Source organism: Amaranthus tricolor, chromosome 5 (assembly GCF_026212465.1).
Source record: "Amaranthus tricolor cultivar Red isolate AtriRed21 chromosome 5, ASM2621246v1, whole genome shotgun sequence".
Classification (NCBI taxonomy): domain Eukaryota; kingdom Viridiplantae; phylum Streptophyta; class Magnoliopsida; order Caryophyllales; family Amaranthaceae; genus Amaranthus; species Amaranthus tricolor.
Window position 1 is genome coordinate 28,086,167 of NC_080051.1, and position 16,785 is coordinate 28,102,951.

The 16,785-nt window shown below is 34.6% G+C and overlaps 2 protein-coding genes across 2 annotated transcripts; both read left to right on the forward strand.

Annotated features, from left to right (window-relative positions):
• Positions 1-5,434: 5,434 nt before the first annotated feature.
• LOC130812911 (uncharacterized) lies at positions 5,435-9,514 on the forward strand. The gene is made up of 5 exons (XM_057678552.1): positions 5,435-6,015; positions 8,258-8,315; positions 8,401-8,518; positions 8,611-8,728; positions 9,160-9,514. Exons 1-5 carry the CDS (start codon positions 5,518-5,520, stop codon positions 9,217-9,219), a joined length of 852 nt encoding a protein of 283 aa, XP_057534535.1. The 5' UTR covers positions 5,435-5,517; the 3' UTR covers positions 9,220-9,514.
• A 1,268-nt stretch (positions 9,515-10,782) lies between these two features.
• LOC130813345 (DNA replication licensing factor MCM6-like) lies at positions 10,783-16,676 on the forward strand. Its single transcript, XM_057679168.1, has 18 exons — positions 10,783-10,966; positions 11,049-11,201; positions 11,291-11,416; positions 11,700-11,862; positions 11,949-12,142; positions 12,223-12,421; positions 12,514-12,591; positions 13,032-13,261; positions 13,373-13,487; positions 14,092-14,166; positions 14,258-14,398; positions 14,539-14,742; positions 14,831-14,992; positions 15,074-15,129; positions 15,232-15,362; positions 15,512-15,634; positions 15,884-16,014; positions 16,094-16,676. The coding sequence occupies exons 1-18, from the start codon at positions 10,893-10,895 to the stop codon at positions 16,235-16,237; spliced, it is 2,499 nt and encodes an 832-aa protein (XP_057535151.1). The 5' UTR covers positions 10,783-10,892; the 3' UTR covers positions 16,238-16,676.
• Positions 16,677-16,785: the final 109 nt, after the last annotated feature.

The window sequence follows — 16,785 nt, forward strand, 5'->3', positions numbered from 1 at the left end:
ACCAATTCGGTTTTTTACTAGGAAGGTCAGCCACTAAGGCAATTCATGTTTTGAGGATACTGATGGAAAAATATAGGGAACGAAAGAAGGATCTACATATGTGTTCGTTGACTTGGAGAAAGCGTATGATAACATACCACAACGTGTCATCTGGGATAGCCTCAAGGCTAGAGGTATTTCTTCAGTGTACATAGAGGCTATACGGGATATGCATGACAGAGTTTTGACTAAAAAAATTCAAACACCGGTGGGGATAACAGCCTTTTCCGGTTAAAGTTGGACTACATCAGGGGTCGGCTCTAAGCCCTTTCATTTTTACTGTCATTATGGAAGAGATTTCTAAATCTATTTGGGAGACGGTACCGTGGTGCATGTTACTCACTGACGACATAGTGCTGGTAGCAGAAATTAGAGAGGATGTTACTAATAAATTGGATGAGTGGAGGGAAGCTTTAGAAGGTAAAATGTTGCGCATTAGTCGTACGATGACCGAGTATTTGCGCTGTGACTTTAGTGGAACATCACCGGTAGATGGACCAGAGGTGTCCATTGTTGAAGCAGTTAAGAGTACGAACAAGTACAAGTATTTGGGATCGATCATTCAAAGGGATGGGGAGATTGACGGATATGTAAATCATCGTATACATGCGGGGTGGATCAAGTGGCAAGCAGCCACTGCAGTGCTATGTGATAAGAAATTCCCAAGAAAGTTAAAAGGAAAATTCTACCGGGCGGCAATCAGACCTGCTCTGCTATATGGGACCGAATATTGGCCTGTAAAGAAGCCTTTTGAACATAAGATGGAAGTTACTGAAATGCGTATGCTAAGGTGAATGTGTGGGCGATCGAATTAGGAACCAAGAGTTAGGGACAAACTAGAGGTAGCCCCTATTTCTGAAAAAATGCGCGAAAATAGATTGAGGTGGTTTGGACATGTGCAGAGAAAGACTTTCAACGCACCTATAAGGATAGAAAGCATTATAGTAGAGGGTAAGAGGAGTCGAGGAAGACCAGGAGAACTTGGGATGAGCAAATAAAAGTTGACTTGCATGAGTTAAACCTCTCTGAGGGCCTGACTACGGTTAGGGGTAGTTGGAGGGACCATATCCATGTTTTAGACCACTGATGTCCTCTTAGATTACCTTTTGGTGTTCTTGCCCTCTTGCTTCTTTCGTTTCTTTTATTATTAGTATTTTTGTTTTCTTTAATTTTGTAGTTGGGTCTACTTATTTATTTTATTTATAGGCATTTAATTTATTTTTCCCGTGTAGTTACGTCTCTTTATCTTTCTCGAGCCGAGGGACTCCTTTGGCCGCGTTCTCCTTTATGGGTATGAGTTGCCACCGTCCTTCCTTCCCCATACCCTGTCCATAGTTTTTCTATGAGCGGGATACACTGGGTAGGATGATGATGATGATGATGATAATGACGACGATGAGTGTGACAGTATAATTTTTCAATATTATATCTTGTGATATACACCGATGATGAAAAAAAAACAATAAAATTGTATTTCTAATCCTAACCTATGTCTCCTCACTCCAACCAGTAAGAGTCTCAAGACTGAAAGATCAATGGATCCTTTGGTCTTGATAATATCGATTAGACCATGAGACCTAATCAATTTGGTAACAAATAAAATTTTAGTGAATATAATTCAACTCATAACTCCTAAGGGGTAGTTTGGTTTGAGATTTTTAGCATTAGGCAACGGAATAATTTATCCCTTACCGTTACTGTATGTTTGATTTGAGAGAAAAAGAATGTGAATCCGTTTTCGAGCGTAAATGGATACCATGATTTTGTTACCGTGGCTCGTTGAGCGGTAACAAATATTCATTTCAATCAACTACCCTTCCTTTTCTTCCTTTGTTTTTGTTATCATCAATCAACTACTCTGTTTCTTGAATGCTTGTAGAACACAACCATCACCATTTTTTCCAATGTACTGCGACTCCATCTGACACTCGATTTCAGCAGATTCTTCTCTTTCCTCCTCCACCATTGTTTTTTACCCGAGATCGACCGAGGTTAAATTATGCGTTGATGGATGAAAAAGAAAGCAAGAATAACGTTTCATACCGTATTGTACTGTAATTCGATGCAAAGATTAATAATATTAATAATAATAATAATTTAAATTTTTTGCCCCAAAAAAAAATAATTTTAATTTTAATTATAATAACAAGTGTTTCCTTCACAATTTTTATACCAAACAACTAATAAGTACAACCCTTACCATTACCTTTACCCTTCTTTATCAATTCTCTTTCCATTAAATTTTCTTTACTCATACCAAACACCCCCTAAACCTAAAGTCATCCTTAACCATAATTCCTTATATAATCCGCCAATACTTTAAAGAAACTATAATTTCGATATAAAATCCGCATGTTCTGCTTTGAAAATGTAGAAAAAGCAGAATGAAAGAGAATGACTCGGACCCTCAAAATGGTAGAAAATGATGTAGAAGTTGAGTGAAAAATAGAGTATAAACAAGAAATAACAAAAAAGCAACAACACCAATGTGTTTATGAGGTATCAATTGATACCTGCCCCTCAAATAAAGTATTTATCATTAATATAATCACAATTACACTAATGACTCAACTTACAGTTGTCAAGAGCTCACTCTTAACCCATAAAGATTTCACCTTTAATGGCGAAACTCCACAAATGGCACTAGTACAAAGAGAGCACTCTAATGGCCAATGCCCTAGCTTCCCTAATGTATTTGCCTCTCCTCTCTTCTCTAATGAATTTCTAGGGACCGTTATATAGTCCTAAAACTAATTAGAATAACCTAGGACAAAAGGGCTTAAAGCCCAAAACTTTCGACAACCAAAACAGAAATGCGTGCAGGTGGGCATTTGGACCTTGCTCGACCCGAGCAAGCTGGCTCGATCGGTCAAGCGCCTAACTAGAATCCCCTGGTTTGCTACTGATCTATGGCTCGACTCACTACTCGACTAGGTCCATTTAGCTCGGCTGGTCGAGCAAGCCATCTGCTGACTTGTTGTTGCTGCTTCATGTCAACCCATGCTCTTCGTTGTACCCTCATCACGGCACACCGAAGACTCTCTACATGAGGGTGATTTGATGATTGCTCTAACATAGAAAAATGTCAACTTCTATTAATAATTTGCATATTATAGGAGAAAAATAATAAGATAAGTGCTAAATCTAAAATGTAATCCTGAAAGATACACTCTAAAATAAGAAATAAAAGACAAATAGAAGAAAATTACTTGTAAATGCAACAAAGGATGAAATATCGGGAGAGTTGATGCTTGAAATATAGAAGTACTTTTGAATTTTTTTTGTACTTTTGAATTTTTTTTGTTCCTTTTGTTTACTTTTTGCATTGTTTTCAAAACAAATTTTAAACCATAATATTTCTAAATATGCATCGTAAATTTTTTTTAAAAATAAAGTATACAATAAAAAAAATATACATTAAGACGAATATAATGAGATCTCATATAAATAAATTGTATCTTTTATTTACGTCTCAAAACAAATAATAGATTTATCTTTGGATTTTTCTCACTTATACCCACGTACTTTTAAAAATTCTCAGCTGTACCCCAATAAATTTATCAATTCTCAATTGTACCCAATAATTAGTAGGGTTTTTCTCACTTATACCCACGTACTTTTAAATTCTCAGCTGTACCCAATAAATTTACCGATTCTCAATTGTACCCAATAATTAGTAGGGTTTTTCTCACTTATACCCACGTACTCATGTTGGTAGCTAAAGCTGTTCAAACTTTGATCTTGGCTGACTTTTGTCATTATTACATCAAAAGGTCTTCGCCATTACCAGAAGACTTGAATTAAATGAGGCATCCACTAGTGCAGCACCAGTTAAAGGAGGAAGATCAAAAAAGCATCCTAGTATAACTCCACCAACTACATCATTACCCCTACAGCAACTCAAACCACAACCACAACCAATTATGGTCAACGAAGGATTAAACATGTTGCAAGGAGGAAGAAGCCGGACAAGTCTACACCAACACAAGGCAGTCAACAACAGTCAAGCTATGTTAATGATGTAGTAGACCAAAGTAGTCAAGTTTGAAACATTTGTCATATTTTGTGTTTGTAATGAACCTCTAGGTTTATATTGGATGATGTGTGAACTTTTTTATAGATGATAATTTAAGAGTTATATATGATGTTGTATTTGTATTGGATAATTATGTTGTATTCTTGGTACTCTTTTGAAAAGAAAAATTTTATTAGGTATTCTTTTGAAAAAAAATTATTAGGTACTCTTTTAAAAAGAAAAATTTTATTAGGTACTCTTTTGAAAAAAAATAATTATTAGGTACTCTTTTAAAAAGAAAAATTTTAATAGGTACTCTCTCCGTTCCTTTTTGATCTTCCACATTACTATAACGGGTAGTTTCAAAAGTTCTTCCACTTTAGAATACTTTCTATTTTTAGAAAGTTTTTATCTCACTTTTACCCCTTAAAATCCCCCTTTTCTTTTAATGTACCCATTTTCTTTTATTTATAATTATTTTCTCTCTCATACTTCCAATACAATTATTACTTCACACTACTATTTAATTAAAATAATACCCACTACAACCTCATACTTCCAATACAATCATTACTTTCCACTATTATATAATTAAAATAATACTCACTACCACCAAAGATTCTCTTTTTCTTAATCTTTGTGAAATACCCAAATAGGAAGAACAAATAGGAACGGAGGGAGTACTATTTTGAAAAGAAAAAGTGTATTAGGTACTCTTTTGAAAAGAAAAATTTTATTAGGTACTTTTTTTAAAAGAAAATTTTTATTAGGTACTCCTTTGAAAAGAAAAATTTTATTATGTGCTCTCTTGAAAAGAAAAATTTTATTAGGTACTCTTTTTAAAGATGAGTAAAAAAGATAACGGAAAACTTAACCCCAGCTGTTAGTTGGTATTCTTTTGAAAAGATAATTTTTTATTAGGTACTGTTTTGAAAAAAAAAAATTATCAGGTACTTTTTTACATTTTTTCCTAAATTAAATTAAAATGAAAAAAATGAGAGTATTGTTAAAATGGTGCAAAATAATTAAGACAAACTAAAATAAAAAATAATGCAAATTTAAGGGACATAAAGAATAAATGGTGACAAAGAATCATGTTTATACGGTTAAAACCTAATTGGATAAAATCGGTACATATTTAATTTGATTGATCATAAATTATTAATTATTTTTCACAAATTATTAAATGAAACGGTTTCATGTATAATTAATGTGATAAAGTGATCACTTACAATTTTAAAATGAACTATTAAAATAATATACTAATTTTATTTGTTCATCTCACGGTGCGACGGTCTCATCAAGACGAGTTGAATGTTTACGTGTCACTATAACCATGAGCCATAGCGCCCGCACCAAAGCTCAGTTTTGAATTTGAAATTCAAAACCACGCTTCTCTATCTGACTATCTCTATCTTAACGCAAGGGAAAATTTGCTAGAGTGAGAAACTAAAGCAACGAAAATGGCGTCACTTCCAATGGACGACGGCGATCTCGACGACGCCGCTTTATGGGCCGTAATCGACTCCGCAGCCGCCGCTTCGTATTCATCCACTACTACTCCTACCGCCATTTCCAACAAACGGTCATCAACCCTAAATTACTCTCCTTCTTTCAAATCCCCTCATAGACCTCGAAGTCTCAATCATTCTTCTTCCGTTTCTCCTTCTTCATTAATCTCCAAAAATCATCCTAATATAGCAATTGGGGTTTCGAATGATGATCGTCATCACCAGTTTCGTCGTCCGCAAAAGATTTCTAGATCAACCTCATCTTCTTGTGTTTCTGAGACTAATGATAGTAGTCCTGATTTGATGCTTGTTAAACATTCTCCTGTTAATCAGATTTATCCATCGCATAAAGTTAATAATTCTCCTCAAGTCGATGATTTTACGCATTGTTTGGCTGGACGTTATCCAACTGTTTCTCTTTTTAAGGATTATCAAGATGCAGCTATGTCGGTTAGTCTACTGCCTAGACTTTATTTTTGGATTTTTGCGCTTAATTTATTCATCTTCGAATTGAGCTATTTGCATTCCTAGTGGTGGCTTAGTTCTACTCAATAAGTTATTTGATCGTTGCTGGTCTCCTTGTATATGAAGTTATTCTAATATCTACTATTTGACGCTTGTAATTTGCAAAACTAGAACACTAGTGTCTCATGACATTGATTCATTCAATTGAATAAACCTATTTAGCTTGCATAATTTGCAATTTTCAGTATGGGATTCATTCAATGATTCATTCATTTGAACCGAAAGGGTTTTCAGTATGGTTTTCTATAATTGAATCATAGAATTGATTGATGTACGAACATGCATAATCTAGATATTACACTTTGATATGATCGGTTTAGGGATTAAAAGCCATGAAACAAGGTAGAAACAGTTTAATATAGTAGTGTAAGGTGTAATCAATGAAGAAAAGAAAACAGTTAGTACATGTTGTAACTTATAAGATGAAAGATGTAATAATTAAGCTATCATACAACTCCAAATGTTAACGATGTTCACCAAATATAGCTAAATTAGGAAATATATTTTCTTAAAAAACTAAAAGATAAGAGACCTAAATAATTTTCTCTATATATAAATTTATGAAAATAATTAACTCTAATAGTTTTATTCCTATCATATCTTATTCTCTAATGGAAACAAGTGGCTAAGATTGCACCAGGGGCTGCTCGTTCGAGCAGTAGCATCGCAGAACATTCTATCTCCAAGAAAGCTTATTGCTAGTTCGAGCCATGGTACATTCATTCGAGGCTTCGAGTTGTGGTGCAAAGTTGTGCTTCAAAATTCACATGCTATATCCAATCCGCAATGCACCAAAACCTAAGCTTGGCAACAACTTTTCAATGAAACCTTAGACTTCTTCACCAAGACACATTCTTCTCCCTGCCTTCAAGCTATGTTACTTGGACTCGGGTACCGATATCAAATACTAGTATGTATCCAAGTGTCGGATACATCTAAATGTTCAATTTTACGCCTAAAAATGAAGTGTCTAAGTGTTATACTAATGTCAAAGCATTAAGGATTAGACACGAGTACATGAAGCAAAATGAAGAGTCCGAGTTACATAGCCTTCAAGTATACATGCTTGAATCTTGATACTCTAGAAAACAATAATCCACAGCTTAGTTTAAAATGGCTAAGTCAAGTTTTGGGTGAACCAAGTCATGTCTTCCGACACTTCTGTATTATAAGTTTACAAGGCTAATAAATGAACACAGTTGTTTATCCTTTAAATAGACAATAATTGGTAATTGACATTATTATAGCTTTTTTGGCATGATTTAAATTTTTGAAGTTTTTGCTAACTAAAAGAAAGTAATACAATCACATTGAATAGTAAATTGTATTGTATGGCCCAATAGTGTATAAATGCAGTAACGGACGCGATTGCGGTAATAAAACGTTAATGTGTTATCGAGAGTGATGCAATTATTGTATCGCCTAAATATCGGTTAAAACCATAAGATAGTTAATACGGTCCAAAACGCGGTTGTTTCACACCTTTACAACACGGGAAATATCAGTTTGTTTATTTTTGATGACTTGTACAACACGGCAATGCGATGTGATGCGGCCTTGTTTTTACTTTATGGTATGGCCATATTTAAATCATAGAATCATATATTTTGTGGTAGGATTGCAATTTTAACGACCATGGTCAATAGAATGAATTTTAATAATCCGTTAAAAATGTTGGGTACTCGAAATCATCATTGAGTAGAATTTGTGATATATGTAATAGGATTATTTATTTTTGTACGGACAGCTCTTTCTTGGTTCATGAACTTAAAATGCCTACATCTGTGACAACAACTTACAACTTACAAGATACAGCTAACAAGGTTCTATACTTGGTTTTTATTTAGGTATCAGAAAACTATGTTTGTAAGCTTATTATAGGTGAACCTAACTGTTGCGCTGAAACATTTCTATGCTTTGTGCTTTGTGGTTAGATTGTGCATCCTATTAACATCAATTTTAGCTAACCAAATTAAATGGGCGTTTACAAAAATTTTCAAGGTACCAATGTCTAACTGGTAACATGTTCTGATTGAAATCTACGATTGAATATGCTTGACTTTTGATAATGGTTGTACTCTGTAGAATATTGTCTAATCATCATTTTAGAGGAGTTGTTTGGATGTCATAAGAATTTATGCTTCTGTTTTGTTCTTGATGATGGCAGATTCTCGATAAATCAGATTATACTGTTATTTCTGGAAGTCCTTTTATCAAAAAGTCAGGTAGTAGATCAAATTTAACTTTTTTACAGCCTTCTCATTCAATATCTACGGAATGTATGATCTTTATAAGTATCATTATGTGAAGGTTGGAGGAAGATAGCGTTTTACTTCAATGTTTCTTTTGAAATAAGGGATAAAACCATTGAATTTGATGAAAATCGTAATGTTCAGCGAGCTGAATTTGTAGCCCGTGCATACATGCAGTAAGTATTGATAGACTTCACTATGTTTTGAGTTGCTATCTGGCTTTTTACCATACCACATTCTTCTTACAAGCATTTTTGATTTGTATAAGGGGAGGTAGGTTCTCTGATGGGTGGGGTTCCTGCGAAAGGCGGGAAAAGAAGTTGATGAAACCTAATCATGACATACCTAGCACCGCAGAAACCAGAGCTAAAAATAGGGCGTGCCAAGTATGCTTTCCGTTCTCTCTTACCATTCATTTCTTGATTTCATGAATTCTTAACCTGTTTCAATTTATGTTCTTGTATTATGCTTTAGCCTTAGGATATTCTGATTTCTGAATTGATGTCTTCCTTTTCTTTCCTTATAATTTATGGCTTTTATACACCTCTACTTGGTAATAAGGTATTATGTGCACACCTGTTTTAATTCTCTGTAAATCGTGTGTGGTTTAGTGCTACAGAGTTGTTCCATATACCAAGCCCACCCTTTTTTCGAGTCGGGTGGGTTGAATCTGGCGGATAGCCCGCCCATGAACAGCTCTAATATGTATGATTGTACCGTATCCGTGGACTAAGTGTGGAGTTTTCTGCTTTGCTTGTATGGTATCATCCATCTTAATATATGGCATTGAACAGCGAATATGTTGTATAAATTCCAGGACCTGCTAGGTATTGGGCATTATCAACCTGGTGCGAGTCATAGTCATCTTCCTCGATGACAAACTGTAACAGAAGCCATTTCAACGCTCGAGTACTGAGAGTATAGGAGGTTGTTTGTTGTTAGCAGTTTTTATTATCAATTTGAAAAGGGATTCAACATTTTCACAACCTATTCTGGGGGCCATGATTAAATATGAAGGCAAACCTTGACCACCTAGAAATAGAACTGAAATATGCTAACTATACAGTTTTACTGATGGAATGTAGTGTGGGTTATGAAGCCTTGTTAACTTTGGTAAATGTAAAAGTGGTTTGTTGTTTATTAATTCTATTATCCACTTATTTTTTTGTGTATTCTTCAATTCAATTACTACTTTCACTAAATTTCACCCAAAACATTTTGGGTGTGTTCTTATAGGGATAGAGGGTGTACAATGATAACATTTCACAAAAAGCTAACAAATTAATGCAGTTAAAAGCCAATAATAATCAAATAATAGTACAATTAAGTTTGTTATTTTCGTGAATTGGTTTAGTGGCTGAGAGCCTGAGACATGACTTTGAGAAACATGACTTTGATTCTCACTAGTTATTAGAGAATTAATTCTTTTTCAAAATTATGAATTCTCTAACCTACCTTGAATCCAAAAACAAACCTATCGTCGAGTCCAAACAAAAATGACAAACTTTCATTTTAGATGGTTTCATCATGAAATAATTTTTAATTGGGCTAAATAATCCAATTAAATTAATAAAATTATTTAATTTTGTACATAAAATACTCGTTGATGATTGTTTGATGTCTATACACTCAATATTTGAATTTAAGCTTTTTGTATGGACTTGTTTCATTATGAGACAGTATCATACAAATTACAAAAGTCTACTACTCTTGTGATCTCAAAATAAGAACTTATATTTTAGTTTTTTTTACAATTTGTATTAATTGTGCAATTAGCCTATGTATAAAACGCATTTTACAGTGAAACTATTTCATACAATAATTTATATATATAAGTAAAAATAATTTCGTCGGGTCCACCCATGTTATGGACTGATATCTCTTTTGTTAAGGCCCATAAATGAGTTAACAGATACTCTCTTGTGAGACGGTGTTAGCCGTGCAACCGGTCCAAACCCAATAAGTTTTTTAGGATATTCTGACATATTAATTTTAAAACTTAAAAGGACAATTTCAGGACTTAAAAAGTCAATTTTAAAGGTTATAATAATAACTTTAATGTTCAACAATTGTTCTTTTAAGTCTTAAAATTAATTTTTTAGTATTGAAATTGACCTTTTAAGTGTTAAAATTGTCAAATTCCATAACTTAAAATGTCAATTTTAAATCCTTGAAATTGATCTTTTTTAAGTCTTTAAATTGATCTTTTAACTCTTAAAATTGACATTTAAATTTGTAAAATTAGTGAAAAAATATATACAATTGGGCCGGCCCAATATAAAGCGTATCACAAGTGAGACTGTCTCACCCAAGTTTTAGTGATGAGTTAAAGACTCTGTTTCCGGCCCATATTAGTTGCGGTAAAGCCCATGACCGTCAAATTGGCGGGAAGGATCATTCACAACATACTTATTTTCCCGCCAAATTCCAGTCTCACTAATTACATTCATTTTTGTCGATACAGACCCTAAAGGCTAAAACCCTGTTACTTATCTTCCGGCCGACAAAGAAGAGAGAGAAAATACAATATCGAGAAATTCCGGTGAAACCATGGATTATGGATCTCTCTTCGTCGATGAAACCGCTGCTCCTGTCGAAAACGCTTTTCTGGAATTCCTCAAAAGGTTCGATTATCTTCTTTCTCTTTATAATTTGGATTTGTGTTTATTTATTTTGAAATATTCGTTAAATGTGGTTGTTATTTAGCTTTCGTGTGGATCCGGATTCGCGACATCCTTATTATGAATCTGAAATTGGAACTATGGAAGAAATTGAATCAACTACTATGTTTGTTGATTTCTCCCATGTCATGCGATTTGATGATACTCTTCAGAAGGCCATTTCCGATGAGTATTTGAGGTAATAGGTGCTTCATTTTGTTTATTGATTTATCTCATGTCATGCGATTTCTCTCATGTCTACTGATTGCTTTATATGTTTCTGAGTAGGTTTGAGCCGTATTTAAAGAATGCTTGTAAGAGATTCGTCATTGAGCGAAGGCCTTCATTTTTTGCTGAAGAAAACCCTAACAAGGATATCAATATCGCCTTCTATAATATTCCTCTTGTGAAGCGGTAATTCTTTGTCTGTATATTAACTATTATGAAAATCATCCTCAAGGAGGAAATCTCTCTTTATTTTAGCTTCATGTTTTTGATTTTGAAATTTAATTTTAAAATTTTAATATTTGCAATCAAGGTTCAATTGGATATTATTGCATATATCCGAATTTCAAAACCTGCCTAGTGGCATGGAGGGCAATGTGTTTTGGTTTATAAGTTTAGATAAAACGCTAGACAGCAGAATGCAGTGTCTGAGTTTTGTTCCTCAAATCACTTCAATTTTTTGTGATTGCAGATTAAGAGAGTTAACCACTTCTGAAATAGGCAGATTAGTATCTGTGACTGGAGTGGTTACTCGAACGAGTGAGGTTAGACCTGAGCTGCTCCAAGGTACTTTCAAGTGCTTGGAATGTGGCACACTTGTTAAAAATGTTGAACAGCAATTTAAGTATTCAGAGGTCAGTGAGCATTTTTGCATATGTACACCTACTACACATTATAGCTATATCAGATAATTTGATTAATCCTGTAAAATTTGTTGCAGCCAACAATCTGTATTAATGCCACCTGTGCAAACAGAACGAAATGGGCTTTGCTTAGACAAGAAAGTAAATTTACTGATTGGCAAAGGGTGAGAATGCAGGAAACCTCCAAAGAAATTCCTGCGGGGTCTCTTCCAAGATCACTTGACATCATTCTACGCCACGAGATTGTTGAACAGGCTAGAGCTGGTGACACGTAAGACTCTGCCAGATAATTGATTTAATTAAATTGGATTTACGAAGGTGCAACTGATACTAACATGTGTTATATTTTAGGGTCATATTCACAGGAACTGTGGTTGTCATTCCTGACATAATGGCGTTGACATCGCCAGGGGAGAGAGCCGAGTGCCGTAGAAATTCTTCTTCTCAATCTAAGGCGATTGGCTCAGGAAATGAAGGAGTAAGGGGTCTAAAATCATTGGGAGTGAGAGACCTCAATTATCGTCTTGCTTTTATTGCTAATTCTGTTCAGGTTTGTTTATAAAAATTTGGTAAAGCTCATTGAAGGATATGAAAATGGTCTTTGGGCGACTTACGCTTATGAAATAATATATTTGCTCCTAGATTGCTGATGGAAGAAGAGATATTGATATCAGAAACCGGAAGAAGGATGCTGAAGAGGATGACAGCCAGCAGTTCACGGTGTGTTCCTTGAGCTATTCTTCCAAAATTTCAGCTATATGTACTTTAGTTTATTCTGAAGCACCTGCATAATCTCATATTGTATATTGAGGATATTTAATCACATGTGTGCATGTGTCTCTGCCTCAGTTTTCATTTGAATAGTAAGTATGCAATTGGTATTTCATCTTTGTGTCATGATTTAGTTTTAAAGAATAGGAATCGCTAGTTTGTGGAACTCTATGGTATTGAAGGATAGAAATAGCTGCTTGTAGTGCATTTGTTAAGAAAATACCTGGAATTTTTTTATATACGATTTCAGATGTGTTGTTGGCCTTGACTAATGCATTGTTTTGTATATCCAATTGATTGGTTGTAAATTTCGTTTAATACTGATTATTTATGTAGCTTCATTTTGAACTTTCTGTCTACATTGCGTGATTATATATCTAAATTGACAGCAAGAGGAACTCGATGAGATCCAAAGAATGAGAAATACTCCTGACTTTTTCAATAGACTGGTAGATAGCATCGCACCAACTGTATTTGGCCACCAAGATATCAAGCGTGCGATTCTTCTTATGCTGTTAGGTGGTGTTCACAAGAGTACAGAAGAAGGAATTAACTTAAGAGGGGATATTAATGTGTGCATAGTAGGCGATCCCAGCTGCGCAAAGTCTCAGTTTCTCAAGTAAATTCTCTGTCTGCTCTATTCTGACCTTTCTGTTTAGTAGCTTTACATGTTTTCACCTGTCTGTCTGTTCACCTGAGAGATAATCAGTGTTGTACTACCATCATACAGGTATACTTCTGGTCTTGTCCCTAGATCAGTTTATACATCAGGGAAATCATCATCTGCTGCTGGTTTAACTGCAACTGTGGCTAAAGAACCAGAAACTGGAGAATTCTGTATTGAGGTACCTTCTCAATGAAATTTTTGAACATCTGGTAAAATTGTGTTTCGTTGGAAGAAAAACCTTTTCTGTGAAAACAAGCCTTCCCATATTTCTTTTGTTATTTTTGGATGAAAGTAGTTGTCTTTGGGTTGAAATAGTGTTCCTAAGAGAAGTATTTCTTTAGGAAGGGATACTCCATTTCCCCCCGTAGTTCATTTCTTTCTGTCCTCCCCCCCCCCCCTCCCCTCTCTTTCCTTCTCTATTTCCTTTCTTCTCTTTTTCTAAGTTGTTTAGTAAGAAACCACATAGAAAAGGAAGTTTGTATACATAATAAAACTGACAGTTTCATTTCATAGAAACCGGAATTAAATTTATTTCTAAATGCTTCCCCCTAGATCCAAGCTTCTTATTTATTAAGTAACTCCAATGAAAGCTATTGAGGGTAAATTCTATGTTAGCTTAAAGTAATCATTATGAATTTCAAAAAGCAATGTTTATGAAAATTCACCTATATGAATTTCTTACTTTGTGTCTAGTTTCTTTTTTCTTTTTTTTTCTTTTTTTTTTTTGTTTCAGTGATGAATTGGCAAATTGAATTTTGATAGATTTTCTTTTGGAATTTTAGGCTGGAGCATTGATGTTAGCTGATAATGGTATCTGTTGCATTGATGAATTTGACAAAATGGACGTCAGAGACCAGGTATTATTTTCCTTATAAATGTGGTATATTTTTTTGAGATGTACTTCATTCTGTTCCATTTGTGAAAACTTATGGGCTAATCAATTTAAAGGTTGCTATTCATGAAGCCATGGAGCAGCAGACTATAAGTATCACAAAAGCAGGAATACAGGCGACACTAAATGCTAGGACATCTATATTAGCTGCTGCCAATCCTACTGGAGGTCGTTATGACAAAACAAAACCACTGAAGGTCAGAATTCCTACTTCTAAATTATACTCAGATTTCTATCATAATCTACTTTCTTTATTTTACTACTCATGTTTAAAGACTCACCTGGCTTTGAGTTGGGGCCTTGTAACTTCGACTGACTCTCGCTTTTCTTTCAACAGTATAATGTTGCTCTACCTCCAGCAATCCTCTCCAGATTTGATTTGGTATATGTTATGATAGATGATCCAGATGATCAAATTGATTACCACATTGCTCACCATATTGTTAGGGTGCACCAAAGGCGTGAAGATGCATTATCACCTCCATTTACTACCGCACAGATAAAACGTTATATTGCCTATGCAAAAACATTGAAGCCAAAGGTTCTCACTCAATGTTCTCTTGCATGTCTAATTAGCTTCATAACCAATTATGTATTTTAATTCACACTTTACATTAAAATTTGAACAGCTTAGTTCAGAAGCAAGGCAATTGTTAGTTGACTCATATGTGACACTTCGACGAGGTGATGCTGCTCCAGGTAGTAGAGTTGCTTATAGGATGACTGTAAGACAGCTGGAGGCATTGATCCGGCTATCAGAAGCCATTGCACGAACTTACTTGGAAATTGAGGTGCATACACTGTACACATGCAGGAACTTGATTTTATTTTAATGATCAGCTCAACTTGATGTCTGGACGTTTGTCTTTCAGGTACTACCACGCCACGTCTCTGTTGCAGTTCGACTGCTGAAGACATCAGTTATTAGGTAGCAAATAAATAGCTGTGATCTCTCTTTTTCATGTCATTTTTGTTCCATTTGATTATTTCACATTTTAAGCGAAATATATTTTGTTATTCTGTAATACAGCGTGGAATCAAGTGAAATTGATCTGTCTGAGTTCAATGAAGAAATTAATGATGGCGGAGCCAGTGGAGATGCTTCAGGCAGAGATGCTCAGCCCAGTCCTGCTCCAAGTGAATCAGCTTCAGCTAATCCAGGTGAGATTTCAAAATAAGGTGTTGCCAACTGAAATTATGGGATGATAAAAAAGCCTATGCTAAACCACTTGTTTTCTCCCTGGTTTAAATTTATCTTTGATTAGTAACCGAATGCCAGGGTTGTTATGTAAGCCTAACTAATCTTGCAGGAAATGATGGCGGTCCTAAAGGTCAGGAACAGAATTTGGTGGTAACAGATGAATATTTTAACAGAGTAACACAAGCACTTGTTATACGGCTCAGACAACTTGAAGACACTGCTGAGCAAGAGGGTATACCCACTTTTAGTACTTCTTTGCTTTATATACTATATGTTGAAGTTATAGTATGGCAACTACGGACTGTTATCTTTTCTTTATAACTTGATAAATACTGCTTTTTACTTTCTCTTTGGACTTCTTTGTCACATTGTTTACTGTGAAATTAAAAAGCAAATGGAAGAGCAGTTTCTCTAGTGTGATTGCCTAGTTGCTGTTAGCCAAGATTTGATGTATTGGAAAACATTTGTGTGTATTGTGCAGGAAAAGGCCTTCTTGGCACCAGACAGAAGGATTTGATACAGTGGTATGTAGCACAACAAAATGAAAAAAACAGCTACAGCTCAATGGAGGAAGCTCGCAATGACGTTAAAATTGTGAGGGCTATTATTCAGGTATAGTTCTAATTTACTTTTTCCTTATACGTACATGATATAAAGAATGTTCCACTAACATTCGACTACTTTATGGCAGAAATTGATTAAAGAAGGGAATCTAATCGTTGTGGATGACGGTAGGCAAGCAGCCCCGGCTGCTGGAGGTGAAGATCAACCTCAACCTCAAGTATCTAAAGATGATCGAATCTTGGCTGTCGCTCCTAATTATGTCATAGACTGAGTATTTGTTATGAAGAGGCAACTTTGTAGATGGCCGATTCCAAGGAAAGGGTTTTTACAGCAATCTTAACTTGTGATGGCAAAACATAGAAGCAAATGATCAGTTATGTTAACTGTATAGCATCACATGTATTTGTAGAGCAATGTATAATTATACCCACTAATTGTTCGTGATGATATGTTGTCTCAAATAGGGGTTTTTTGTTTGGAAGGCCACAAGGCGTGAAAGATTGGGTTGTTAGACATTTTAAAGTTTTTTTTTCTTTTTCTTTTCTCGAAATTGGGTACATCTCTATCGTACCCATTTCTCACTTAAAAAATCAAGTGTATTTCGTTGAGGTATTGGAGGAAAGAAGGCCAGAACTTTAGTGGATTTTATTTAGAAAGTTTAAATTGATTCAAATTTAGTGATTAGTAAATTAAAATTTTTGAATTTGAATTAGGGTCAATTTTATTCTTATTTTTAAAGTTATTAAAATTAAAAATTTAAAAATAATTATATAAATTTTGTCGTTTTTAAATTTACTTACTCAGGTTTATTAGGATGAA